Source organism: Plectropomus leopardus, chromosome 7, assembly GCF_026936395.1.
Source record: "Plectropomus leopardus strain MGB_pleo_1.0 chromosome 7, ASM2693639v1, whole genome shotgun sequence".
Lineage (NCBI taxonomy): Eukaryota > Metazoa > Chordata > Actinopteri > Perciformes > Serranidae > Plectropomus > Plectropomus leopardus.
In genome coordinates, this window is record NC_142182.1 from 50,851 (window position 1) to 64,817 (window position 13,967).

Genomic DNA, 13,967 nt, shown 5'->3' on the forward strand with positions numbered 1-13,967 from the left:
TCCAGGCTTGACTACTGTAATGCACTTCTCATCGGGATCCCTAGCAAGAGCCTCCAAAAGCTCTAGTACCTCCAAAACGGTGTGGCTAGGATCCTGATGAGAGTGTGCAAATATGAGTATATCACACCAATCCTGAAATCCCTACGCTGGCTTCCCATTCCACTCATAATAGAATACAAACTCTCCTTGCTGACACATGAGTGCATTCGTGGCAACGCCCCCTGCTATCTCAAAGAACTACTCACCCCTCAGTCCACCACAAGAAACCTCCGCTCCAGCAACACCAACCTCCTCCATTCCCCCAGGACCAAACTCCACATTATGGGGGATTGGGCCTTCCACTCTGTTGCTCCTCCCTGACCACCTGAGGTCACCACAGAGCACTGAGTCCTTTAAAAAAGGACTAAAACTTTTCTGTTTTATACCATTGCCTAATATTGTGCATTGCTTTTTTAAGTCAGTTTTATTTATAGAGCCTATTATCACAAAACATGGTTTGCCTCAGAGGGCTTTACAGTGTACGACATCCCTCTGCCCTTAGACCCTCACATCACCCGAGGAAAAACTCCCGAAAAAGAACCCCTGTAACGGGGGGGAAAAAAAAGGAAGAAACCTCAGGAAGAGCGGTAGGGGATAATGAGGGATCCCTCTTCCAGGACGGACAGACGAGCAATAGATGTCGTAAATAGCAAATGAAATACAATCATGGCAAAAAAGGAAAGAGAAAGAGAGAGGGTGAGAGAGGGGGAGAGAGGGGAAGAGAGGGGAAGAGAGGCACAGCAATAATAGAAACAGATGCATGTCATATTACAACAATGGTAGGTGTGAAATCATTAATTGCACTCTATGATGATGTTGAGGGAGATGATAACAGTCTCATGCATATGTTGAAAGGGAGGTGTCCAAAGGCAAGATCACAGCATCGGCGCAACCAGGACCAGACCACGATCAGGGCGAGCGAGGGGCACAGTATCAGTACAGCCACAGCACGAGCACAACCAAAGGCAGGATCACAGCATCAGCACAGCTATCACCACGGTCAGGCACAGTCAAGGTTACGGCCAGGATCCAGGGAAACTAGGAAACTAGCTCAGCGTATCAGGGGAAGTCCCCCGGCAGGTTAAACCTATGTCAGCCTAACTATGGGCTGGTCCAGGCAGCCTGAGCCAGCCCTGATTATAAGCTTTATCAAAGAGGAAGGTCTTAAGTCTACCCTTAAAAGTTGAAATGGTGTCTGCCTCCCTGACCGAAAATGGAAGATGGTTCCATAGGAGAGGAGCGTGGTAGCTGAAGGCTCTGGTTCCTAACCTACTTTTGGAAATTTTGGGAATTTGCTGCATAGCTTTTCTTTTACACGAACATGGCTGGTGTAACGACGTGACAGTGATCCTTCAGCACTGCTCTCCTCATCTGGAATCTTTTATTATCAACTGCAAACCTTTTTATTCCCCCCGTGAGTTTGCTTCATTCATCCTGGTTGGTGTTTACATCCCACCGTCGGCTAACGTGCAGGACGCACAACACACGCTCGCTGACCAGATTCTCTGTGTGGAGTGGACCTACCCGGACTCTTTTGTCATTGTGCTTGGTGACTTTAATAAAGGCAACCTCTCACATGAACTCCCTAAATAAAGACAGTTAATCAAATGTCCGACCAGAGAGGAGAACATTTTGGATCACTGTTACACCACATTAAGCGGTGCCTATCACGCCGTCCCCCGTGCTGCACTGGGACTCTCGGACCACGTGATGGTCCATCTGATTCCTGCATACAGGCAGAAACTGAAGCTCTGTAAACCTGTTGTGAGGGAATCAAAACAGTGGACCAGTGGAGCAGTGGAGAATCTCCAGGCGTGTTTGGACTGCACTGACTGGGATGTTTTCAGGACTGCTACCAAAACTCTGGATGAGTTTACAGATGCTGTGACGTCCTACATCAGCTTCTGTGAGGACAGCTGTATACCAACACGGACCAGGGTGGGTCATAACAATGACAAGCCCTGGTTCACAGCAAAACTCAGACAGCTCAGGTCAGACAAAGAGGCAGCTTTCAGGAGTGGGAACAGAGACGGTTTCAGAGAGGCAAAGTATGCGTTTAGCAAGGAGGTGAGAAGAGCTAAATGTTTGTACTCTGAGAAACTCCAACACCAGTTCTCAGCCGGTGACACTGCCTCTGTGTGGAGGGGGCTCAGGCAGATAACCAATTACAAACCCAGAGCCCCACAAGCTGCCAATGACTTGCGTCTGGCCAACAGCCTGAATGAGTTTTACTGTAGATTTGAAAGACAAGACAATGGGACAGTCCTGACTCCATCCCCCATCACACCTCTGACCAGCCTCAACCCTCCACCTGCACCTCCCCCATCTCAGCAGGAGCTTCACCACAGCTGCCCACCTCAGAAGCTCCCAACTCATCCTCCCCCTCCCCCCCAGTGACACCTTTCTCCATCCAGGAGAAGGATGTCAACAGACTGTTCAAGAGGCAGAACCCCCGCAAAGCAAGTGGGCCGGACTCTGTCTCTCCATCCACCCTGAAGCACTGTGCTGATCAGCTGTCTCCAGTGTTCACAGACATTTTCAACACCTCACTGGAGACATGCCACGTACCGGCCTGCTTCAAGGCCTCCACAATCATCCCTGTTCCCAAGAAGCTGAGGACAACAGGTCTCAATGACTACAGACCCGTCGCCTTGACCTCTGTGGTTATGAAGTCATTTGAGTGCCTCATGCTTCCACACATCAAAGACATTACTGACTCACACCTGGACCCCCTACAGTTTGCCTACAGAGTCAACAGGTCTGTAGATGATGCAGTTAACCTGGCCTTGCATTTCATCCTCCAGCACCTGGACTCCCCAGGATCCTATGCCAGGATCCTGTTTGTGGATTTCAGCTCTGCCTTCAACACAATCATCCCAGCTCTCCTGCAGGACAAGCTCTCCCAGCTGAACGTGCCAGACTCCACTTGCAGGTGGATCACAGACTTCCTGTCTGACAGGAGGCAGCATGTAAAGCTGGGAAAACACATCTCTGACTCCCGGACTATCAGCACTGGATCCCCTCAGGGCTGTGTTCTTTCCCCTCTGCTATTCTCCCTGTACACCAACAGCTGCACCTCCAGTCACCAGTCTGTCAAGCTCCTGAAGTTCGCGGACGACACGACCCTCATCGGGCTCATCTCTGATGGAGATGAGTCCGCCTACAGGAGGGAGACAGACCGTCTGGTGTCCTGGTGCAGCTTGAACAATCTGGAGCTCAACGCTCTAAAGACAGTGGAGATGATAGTAGACTTCAGAAGGAGCACAGCCCCACTCACCCCCATCACCCTGAGAGACTCTCCAGTGGTCACGGTGGAGTCCTTCTGCTTCCTGGGCACCATCATCACCCAGGACCTCAAGTGGGAGCTGAACATCAGCTCTCTGACCAAAAAAGCCCAACGGAGGATGTACTTCCTGCGGCAGCTGAGGAAGTTCAACCTGCCAGTGAAGATGATGGTGCACTTCTACACCTCCATCATCGAGTCCATCCTCACCTCCTCCATCACCATCTGGTACGCTGCAGCTACCGCCAAGGACAAGCGCAGGCTGCAGCGTATCATCCGCTCTGCTGAGAAGGTCATCGGCCGCAGTCTGCCTTCCCTCCAGGACCTGTACGCCTCCAGGACTCTGAGGCGTGCAGGTAAGATTGTGGCCGATCCCTCCCACCCTGGACACAAACTCTTTCAATCACTCCCCTCTGGCAGGAGGCTTCGGTCCATCAAGACCAGAACCTCACGCCACAAGAACAGTTTCCTCCCGTCTGCCACCGGCCTCATAAACAAGGCCCAGGTCCCCCACTGACGCACTCTCCTCATAGACTGTACGTTACATTAACGTGTTCATTAATGCACATCACCGGCACTGCTGCTGGTCATGCAGCACATCCACACCATAAAGTTGCACTCAAACCTGTATAAATGTGAATTTCAATGTAAATATCAATATATATCTTGCACTCCAACCATTCTTGTATATAACTTTAATTCCATGGTTCTGTTTCTTGCACTGTTACACTGTTACTTATGTTACTTGTTTTGTTTTGCACTGTAAGACTCGTACTTTTTATATTTTATATTTTATATTTGTATCTTCTATTTTATCTGTTTTCTTTTTCTATATTTATGTTGCACCAACCCACCAGAACAAATTCCTCGTATTGTGTTAACTATACCTGGCAATAAATCTTTTTCTGATTCTGATTCTGATTCTGATTCTGATTCTTAGCTTTTGCCTTGTTTTTAATGTTTTTAATCTACTGTCCCTATACCATGTCTGTAATACTTTGAGATTTTGCTAAATGTAAAGTGCATTAGAAATAAAATCTATCATTTATTATTATTAGTAGTAGAGTCCAGCTGCATCCAGCTGCATCCAGCAGCGTCCAGCTGCATCCAGCTGCATCCAACTGCATCCAGCAGAGTTCAGCAGAGTCCAACTCACAACTTAAACATTCGCTGCATAAACTTTCCTTGAGTGTCTAAACTGCACAGGAAGTCAGAAAATGTTTGCGTCCGTGCAGAAATGCGGCAGGTGGGTGTGAGCTTTGCTCGGCAGGTCATGTGCAGGGGGATGGTCGGACCAGGCGGCCCAATCAGAGGCCATTCAGGATCAGTTGGAGGGGGATCGGGATGGACTTGGTGGATCAGTCTGAATCTCAGCAGGGGTCAGGGGCCAGGGGTCGGGGACCGCCAGCAGTATGATTGTTGTTAACAGATGAAATAAATAAATAAATGACGAAGAATCTGAAATGTTTTGATCTGCATTTATTGAGTTTAACTGAAGTTTTACAAGTTTTTACAAGTTTTACGTGTGATCAGCTGATCAGCTGATCAGGTGATTGGGTGATCAGGTGAGTGAAACACAGAAATAAAAAAATGGAGATGAACAAGAGAAAAAGCTTCTCTTTCTATAAAAAATAATTAACTTAACTTCTAAATGCTGATGTCACTTTTTTTCCTGGTAATGTTGCTTTTTCAAAGTGTTAGTTTTCCTTTAATAAAAAGCTGATAATATGATAACTAATAATAATTAATAAAGTAGTTCATTAATAACTATGAATACTGACATTATTTTTGTGTGATTTACACTTGAATGTTTCTGTGTTCATGCTGTTAGTTTGTTTAATTCAAATGTTGAAAATAAAATGTGTCTAAATATGTAAAGCTGTGATATTTTCCTAATAAAGTCACTAAAATTCGGTTGTGTTACTTCACTATAAAGTCGTCTTATTCAGTTCAGTTTTATTATGAAGAACATAATCACAATCTAACTCAGAGCATCCTGCTGTTTTCAGATTAAAGTCCTGCTGTTTTCATACTAATGTCCTGGTTTTTCCGTCTCATCAGTGCTGCAGGACATGTTTCCTGTACGCTCACTAAATCACAGCCATCTCCACATCTTCCTGATTCCTCTGCAGGGTGCTGCTGACTAGTTCAGGCGGCTCCTGGAGGAAACAATAATCAATAATCATCTGTTAGGAACCAGAGGAAACAATAATCAATAATCAGATTAAAAATAATGATTAAACTTTTTGATAATATAAACAGTGAAACTATAAAACTTGTGTACTTGGATCAGTTTCTGATCAGTTTTCTTTATTAACTCTGATCAATAACAGATATTGTAGAGTACAAAAGAATAGAATAGAATAGAATAGAATAGAATAGAATAGAATAGAAAGGTGTAAAACCTTTGCCGAGTTGTTGACAAACTTTTCTTCCATTTTGACTTTCAGAGTCTCCAACTGTCCTGAGAAACCAAACACCTGCAGAGAGAAAGAGAGATAAACAACAACAACAATAATAATAATAATAATAATAACAATATGTGAGCAGGTGTGGTTACCTGTGTGGACAGAGCAAACAGGACATCTGCACAGTGAATCTGGTCTCCAGGGAGTCGAGGCAGATCCATGTGGATCAGGGTGGCTGAGTTTGGATTAGGAACCCTCAGAGGATCCTTCAGAGCATCGCAGAACTCGGACAGCTGACTGAGGAACACAGAACAGATCCACACTCATTACTACGGTTCTACTGTGTAGAACACACCACAGACCACCTGAGACCACCAGAAACCACCTGAGACCAGCTAAGATCACCACATACTATCTGAGACCACCAGAAACCACCAGAAACCACCAGAAACCACCACAGACCACCTGAGACCCGTTGAGACCACCACATACTATCTGAGACCACCAGAAACCACCAGAAACCACCACAGACCACCTGAGACCCGTTGAGACCACCACACACCACCACTGACAACCTGAGACACCTGTGCTGAATCGATCTGGAGCCACCGGTACTGTTGGATCTGTACTCACCTGTTCTGTATGGATTCTGTACTCACCTGTACTGTATGGATTCTGTACTCACCTGTACTGTATGGATTCTGGACTCACCTGTGCTGTATGGATTTGGACTCACCTGTGCTGTATGGATTCTGGACTCACCTGTGCTGTATGGATTCTGTACTCACCTGTACTGTATGGATTCTGGACTCACCTGTGCTGTATGGATTCTGAACTCACCTGTGCTGTATGGATTCTGGACTCACCTGTGCTGTTGGATCTGGACTCACCTGTACTGTATGGACTGCGATCCCTCGAGGTCGAACCTCCTCCAGATCTCATAGAACATCTGGAGCTGGTCGTCGCTCAGCGGCGTGCCGTTGTCGGGTTCAAGGATCTTCAGGATGACGGCAACGTACAGGTGAACAATCAGCAGGAGGGACAGGGCCACATGGGTGCAGAAAAAGATGATGGCGAGCATTGGGCTGCCGCAGTCTCCCGTGACTGTGGATCCCGGGTGCTCCTCAAAGGGGTCGCAGTCCGGCGGTGTGTTTGTCAGCGCCATCAGCAGACCGCCCCAGGACGCCGTCATGGTGGTCATAATCAGACATATGAAGCTACTCCAGAATGTCTCGAAGTTGAACATGTCATCGATCGTGTACGCCTTCCTCACATAGGCAAAGTTAAACATGGCGAAGATCGAGGACGCCACCACGAGGACCAAGAGAAGGACCCCCACATTAAAGAGGACAGGAAGTGACATCATGAGGGACAACAACAGCTTCCCGATTCCCCGTGCAAAACGAAGGAGAGAGAAGAGACGAGCCACCCGACACAATCGGAGCACCGAGAAGAGGACAGGGGACAAAAAGTACTTCTCTATGAGGTCTGCCAAGAACAAGCCTGAGAGATACGGAGACACAGAGAGACACAGAGAGAAAGCAAGACGGACAGAGAGACAGAAAAAGACACGGTTACAATCTGAAGCATCACAAACGTCAGTACAAAAACATTTGGATGATTATTTGGGTTTTCTTAAAAAAAGAAAAAGGTGTTTTTAAAGATAAACATTTTGCAGATTTTGTTTTTTTGTATTTTTAAGTTTTCAGCTCTCAAACGGTCACAGAACAAAGAAATACTCATTCTGCAGGTTTCAAGTGTTTCCTCATATTTTGGTGACTTTGGGTAAAAAAGTGAGATGAAACAGAAAACGTTGAATCTGATGGAGGCTCAATGCCACACGTGATGTCAAGGGTCAAACACATGATGTTAGGGGTCAAACACATGATGTTAGGGGTCAAACACATGATGTTAGGGGTCAAACACGTGATGTCAAGGATCAAACATGAGATGTCAGGGATCAAACACGTGATGTCAAGGGTCACTAAATCAAGGGTCAATCAAGGGTCATGTCAAGGGTAGGTTACTGTCCTAACCTAACCCTAACTCTAACCTAACCTAACCCCTAACTCTTTCCTAACCTAACCTAACCTAACCCTAACTCTAACCTAACCTAACCTAACCCTAACTCTAACCTAACCTAACCTAACCTAACCCTAACTCTAACCTAACCTAACCTAACCCTAACCTAACCTAACCTAACCTAACCTAGGTTACTGTCCTAATCTAACCTAACCTAGGTTACTGTCCTAATCTAACCTAACCTAGGTTACTGTCCTAACCTAACCTAACCTGACCTGACCTAACCTAACCTAGGTTACTGTCCTAACCTAACTTAACCTAACCTAGGTTACTGTCCTAACCTAACCTAACCTAACCTAACCTAGGTTACTGTCCTAATCTAACCTAACCTAACCTAACCTAGGTTACTGTCCTAACCTAACCTGACCTGACCTGACCTAACCTAACCTAGGTTACTGTCCTAACCTAACCTGACCTGACCTGACCTAACCTAACCTAGGTTACTGTCCTAACCTAACCTAACCTAGGTTACTGTCTAGCATTCTCTGTAATAATCTATTAATTATTAATGAGCTCCACAGCTCTGGACTCATCTGAATATTCAGGTCTCCATTCAGGGTTACTATCATATACGATGGATATCCTGGTGGCCTACACAATGTAATGATAAGAACTGATAAATCTGATTTGACCTCAAGAGCAAGATATTGAACTGATGTAAATCCACCGAGGTCAGTGTCATTACATGCAAACTTTAGAAAAAATGGCAGCAATCCCTCCTCCTCTCCTGTTTTGTCTGAATGACTGATACTTATAATTTGGTTGACAGGCCTCTTTTAGTATTGCTACACCTGTAGTACTGTTTAGCCAGGTCTCAACTAAAATCATGAAATGCAGATTCTTTTTGATGATGAGATCATGAAAAAAAGGATTTGTTAGTCAATGATCTGACAATAAAAAAAAGAGCTACAGAATTTAAATCTGCGATGTCTGTGGATGAACCTGCCAAAGTTTCAAGACGATTGGACAGATGGTCCGTGACCAGTTTGTGAACGTGTGATTTAGAGAAAATCGGGAAAAAGTTATTGATCATTGCAAACTTCATTGTTTAAACGCCACCTTGTGGTCACTACGTGTCATTTTGTCGTGTCTGAGTCGTAGGTGGACTTTAAATCTCACCTTAAAATTTTGGTGGGTTTGTTGCACAAACTCAGAAAGGAACTTGGTTTGATCCGAAATCTTAGATCTGAATCTCAGTGTGTGTGTCTGTAACCGACAAGGAGACCGAGGAGACGGTGACATCATCAGAGGAGACAGTGACATCATCAGAGGACACAGTGACATCACCAGAGGACACAGTGACATCATCAGAGGACAAAGTGACATCACCAGAGGACACAGTGACATCATGAGAGGAGACGGTGACATCATCAGAGGAGACGCTGACATCATTAGAGGAAAAAGTGACATCATCAGAGGAGATGATGACATCATTAGAGGAAACTGTGACATCATCAGAGGAGATGGTGACATCATCAGAGGAGACCTCGCTGACTCACCCACAATGGTTATGATGAGCACCAGGAAGTCTAGGACGTTGTAGCCGTCGGAGAAGTAGTGGCGTCCGAGCGCGATGATCTTCAGGATGAACTCGATGAGGAAGATGAGGATGAAGACGAAATGCAGCCAGTAGAGGACAATGTCCATTGTTTCGCTCTGGTCCCTCGTCTCTATCATCAGGACCACCATGTTGAGGCAGATCACCACTGCCATTAACACGCTGAACGGCGCTCCGGTCACCAGGTCAAAGAGGCCGGCGAGACACACCCCCTGAAACAGGAAACAGGAAAGATGACGTCAGAGCGGATTTCACCCGATGGAGACGTGTCCGACAGGACGTGGACCAACCTGAGGACGAGGGACAGCCTTCTGAGGACGCAGCGCTCGCATTTTCATGACCGCCCAAAACTTCTGCTGCTCCTCCGTCACGAAGAGACGCCGACCTGCCGAGTACAGACACAAAAATAAAAACACAAATAAACACCAAAAAAGGACAAATAAAGACGCAAATAAACACCAAATAAAGAAACAAATAAGCACCAAAAGAGGACAAATAAAGGCACACATAAACACAGAGTAAAGACAAATAATCACAAACACACACAAGAAGTAAAGACACAAAAAAAGACACAAAGTAAAATTGGAGGTAAAGTGACAGAAAATCTTCTCTGATTCTGAATCTTTAATGTCTGACACTTTCTGAACACAAAAAACCTGATTCTCTATTCTCATTGGAGACAACTGTCTGTTTCTGTCTTTCTCTGTCTCTCTATCTCTGTCTGTCTGTCTGTCTCTCTCTCTCTCTCTCCGTCTATCTCTTGGAGTAAAGACATATCTTGTCTCTCAGCAGGTTGTCCATGATGTGTCTGATGATGAAGTTGAAGGTGAAGAAGACGCCAAAGATGGTGAAGAAGATGAAGTACAGGTGGGCGTACGGTTTGGACTCATAGACCAGCTGAGACTCCACCTACATACACACAGACGGTACACACACTCAGTATGAGTCCCAGTAGGATTACCAGTATCAGTATAACTACCAGTATCATTCCCACTATGATTCCCAATGTCAGTACCAGTATCAGTCCCACTATGATTCCCAATGTCAGTACCAGTATCAGTCCCAGTATGAGGCCCAGTTTGAGTACCAGTATCAGTCCCAGTATGAGTACTGGTCTCGGTACAGACCTGTCTGGTGTCCACCGCTGCATATATGATGTCAAAACCGTCTCCTGTCATCTGAGGGACAAATGACACAAGATGTTGTCAGCATCAAATAAACCCAGATTATTGATATTGGTTTCATTTTAACTGGTTTAACTTAAACTGGTTTCATTAAAAATGCTTTCATTTAAAGCGGCTTCATTTGCAGGAAGGATGTCTCTGACTGTTGTTGTCGGGCGGTCTCCTGGAAAGGGTACCAAGTGGGGACTCCATTTTTCTCCTGGGGGACTTCAAAGCTCACTCGGACAATGAAAAACCTGGATCCACCCCCAGGAAAGAGACTCCTCCGCCTGGTTCCGACGATTCTTCTGCCTGATCCCCACCGGTACTGCTGCATTCACGGACTGCTCCGCTGGCTTCGAAACCTCCGCCTGTTCCCGACCACTCTTCTGCTCTCTCCTCGACGGTACCTCCACACGTGCCGCCGACCCGTCGGACTACGGGGTTTCCTCATCATTGTCGCCGAGTGCAGTAAGCTTCGTTTCTTCACGGCGTTCACCCTTCAGAGACTTTGTTTGGGCTTCCCGCTCGAAGAACGAACTTTGTACAGTACTGCTTCACTTTGCTTCATGCATTAATTGTGCTGGGTTAAATAAACGTCATTACCAACTATTCCTGTTCACCGGTGTACTGCATCTGGGTCCACACCACACCTGTTACACTTATACTGTCATTTTAGGGAGGTAGGTATGGTTTTCAGGTTATCCACTGCGGATTGATCCGGCACCTCTCTGACATGTCCATGGCTGCGGGTAAGATAAGGCCCTCTGCGATGGTGTGGGGCTTCTTTAACTTAGCAATACGATGGTGCCGCCTGGTAAGATAAATGGAGTGCCTTTTCTTGCTTCGAGCAAGAAGAAGTAAGACACTTTCGAATCGGGCCGAATCCAGCCCGCTACATCCTTTTATGTGGCCCGCAAGAGTTTAGGAGTATGGTTGTCTTAAAATAAAAGTCTATGCTGTTTGAACCAGAGCAACCTCTGTAACGGGGGCAGACGCAATTCAGACGGGGGCAGGCGGGATGCCGTCTCTTCATGTGGCACAAAATCTACATGCGTTGTGGGAGATGTAGTTTCTGGTCAATGTTTGCTGTCAGCCCCTGGAACCCGAGCGGCAAATGCATGTGGATTTTGTGATGTGCGAAGAGACAGCACACGCGCTAGATTGCAGTGTTTCCACATCAGCTTTTAACTACAGCAGTTTTCCAACAAGTGGAGCTGAGAAGTTTCTAATGAAAATCCCAAAATATCCTTTGCAAAGGAAAAGGGAAAAAGGCAAGAATTTGATATAGCATTTTACAGTTGGGGAAAGAAAGAGGAGGGGCTTAAGGAAATATATTTTAGCTTCGTAACTAATCCCTCTACTATACTGCTGCAACTCCAACTACAAAGCCAAATGGAAAGAACTCGAATTTAGTTAGAAGGTGGGTTTTCCTTTGCAGGCTGCAATAGCTGACAGAGGACTGTCAGCACAATTAGAAGAGTTAAAAAATCCATGGATAAATCTTACATTAAAAAAATGGCAGACGGTAGTTAAATATAGTGAAATTCATAATATGCTAAAACTTTTCAGATGGTGTGCCTATGATTCAGAATTTCCTCCCAATAGAAAAGATTAAAGATTTGAATCTTGGATAAAGAAAGGACTCAATACCTTTCTATCATTCACTGAGAAAAACCTACTACAGAGTTTTCAATACCTACAAAACAAACATGGCTTGGAGAAAAATGATTTTTTTCAGATATCTTTAACTGAGGAATTATTTTAACCATAAATGTAAACCCACAGATTTAACAATGGCAGAATCTGAGGTCCACAAAATCTTGAAGGCAGCCTTTTAGTCAACGCCGCGTAAATCCATATCTAAATTATACGATACTCTCTTTATGCAAAGAATGAAAATACTCTTTACTTTTTACTAAAGTGGGAAAAGGAGGCGGGATTAAATCTTTCAGAGGAAGCGTGGGGAGAAATTTTGAGCTATAATACTAATGTGTCATGCTGGAGACAATGTGGCTCAAGGGAGGCAAACCACTTTCATATATTTTGGGGATGTGTCAAATTAACATTATACTGGAGTGATGTACATAAAACACTAAATACAGTGTTTAAAATCCAATACCTTTGAACTTTGAGACTTTGTATTTTGGTCAAACTCAATAGTGAATCGAAGGAAGGATGTAAAGCTGTTACAGGCCCTTCTAGCAGCGAGTAAAAAATTGATCACCAGAAAACAGTTAAATCCATCACCTCCCACACTGGAGAAGTGGTTCGGTATAATTCTTGAGATATATAGAATGGAAAAGCTAACCTACTGTCCGAGAATCCAAAAAGGAAAATTTGACCACATTTGGGGAAAACTGGTTGATTTCTTTACCCCAAAGAGCACCGACTTTAACAACTACCCCTGAGACTATAATGCTTTCTTCCCATTAAGACAACAGTGTTTAAATTATATTGTATGTCCCCTTGGTTCTGTAGTTCACTGTTAATCTTCTAAGAATGAAGAATTGTATGAATGTGTAAGCACACAGAAAGTGATCAAAAGTGAATGCGCTGTATACCATTTATTTTAGTATGCTTTTATCTACTTTGTATTTTAGGAATATGTATACAAACACTGCAATTTCAAGTCATCCACATTTTTTATCTAATTTTCTTTTTTCTTTTTTCCTCTTTCTGTACTTTATTAATATATATTTATCCCAAGTAGTTCTTCTACTATTTCTTTATGTTTTATTTATTCATTTATTTATTTATTTATCTATTTTGTTCAATGTTTCTTACTGTCCATGGATATTTTCCTGGAACTGAGTTTTGAAACCAACATTTCTTATGAGCCAAGTTTTCTACCAGGAGTTACTCAGACTTTTGCAAGATATTGTGCTGCACATGTTGATTGTATTTTTGTATGCATTCCTTTTCCAATAAAAAGATCATTAAAAAAAAGAAAATCCCAAAATGTCCAAAAAGAGAAAAATTGATGCAGAAGGAAGGGAATTTAATGAGAGATGCGAAAGTGAAAATATGTGCATGCTTCAAGGAGAAAAGCCGGTACAACTTTTGTGTTGTGAGGGTTAGGGTTAGGGTTAGTCGGTGGTGGAGTATGTCACCATGTTGACACCAAACACAGAGCTAAGTATTCTAAATTTAGCATTTAGCAATTTAGCTAAGAAAAACGACAAATTGTCCGAGAATTAAAAAGCAGACTGCACTTGTAGCAGGACATGTTCACAAAAGCTAAAACCAAAAATGATGCAGCAGTGAAAGCTAGCTTTATTGTGGCTAAAGGAAACGCTCGATCTTCAAAGTGAGAGGGTGAATTTTTGAAACGGTGGTTGCTTAAGGTATATGAGTAGATGTGCCCCAGAGTTGCATTTATACAGTCTTACACTCACCCTTTGAGGGCCATCATAATGCTGATGTGGCCCTCA

At 44.3% G+C, this 13,967-nt stretch overlaps 1 protein-coding gene across 1 annotated transcript in view; it reads right to left on the reverse strand.

Moving 5' to 3' along the window:
• Nucleotides 1-4,786: 4,786 nt before the first annotated feature.
• Nucleotides 4,787-13,967, reverse strand: part of LOC121938398 (sodium channel protein type 4 subunit alpha B-like) — a 37,936-nt gene continuing 28,755 nt past the window's right edge. Inside the window, exons 25-32 of the mRNA XM_088079472.1 lie at nucleotides 10,498-10,548; nucleotides 10,148-10,279; nucleotides 9,661-9,762; nucleotides 9,312-9,582; nucleotides 6,621-7,233; nucleotides 5,883-6,027; nucleotides 5,728-5,802; nucleotides 4,787-5,481 (exon numbers count right to left, since the gene is read on the reverse strand). Of these exons, the coding sequence (XP_087935598.1) occupies nucleotides 5,413-5,481; nucleotides 5,728-5,802; nucleotides 5,883-6,027; nucleotides 6,621-7,233; nucleotides 9,312-9,582; nucleotides 9,661-9,762; nucleotides 10,148-10,279; nucleotides 10,498-10,548 (1,458 nt within the window). The 3' untranslated portion in view covers nucleotides 4,787-5,412. The remainder of the gene's footprint in view (nucleotides 5,482-5,727; nucleotides 5,803-5,882; nucleotides 6,028-6,620; nucleotides 7,234-9,311; nucleotides 9,583-9,660; nucleotides 9,763-10,147; nucleotides 10,280-10,497; nucleotides 10,549-13,967) is intronic.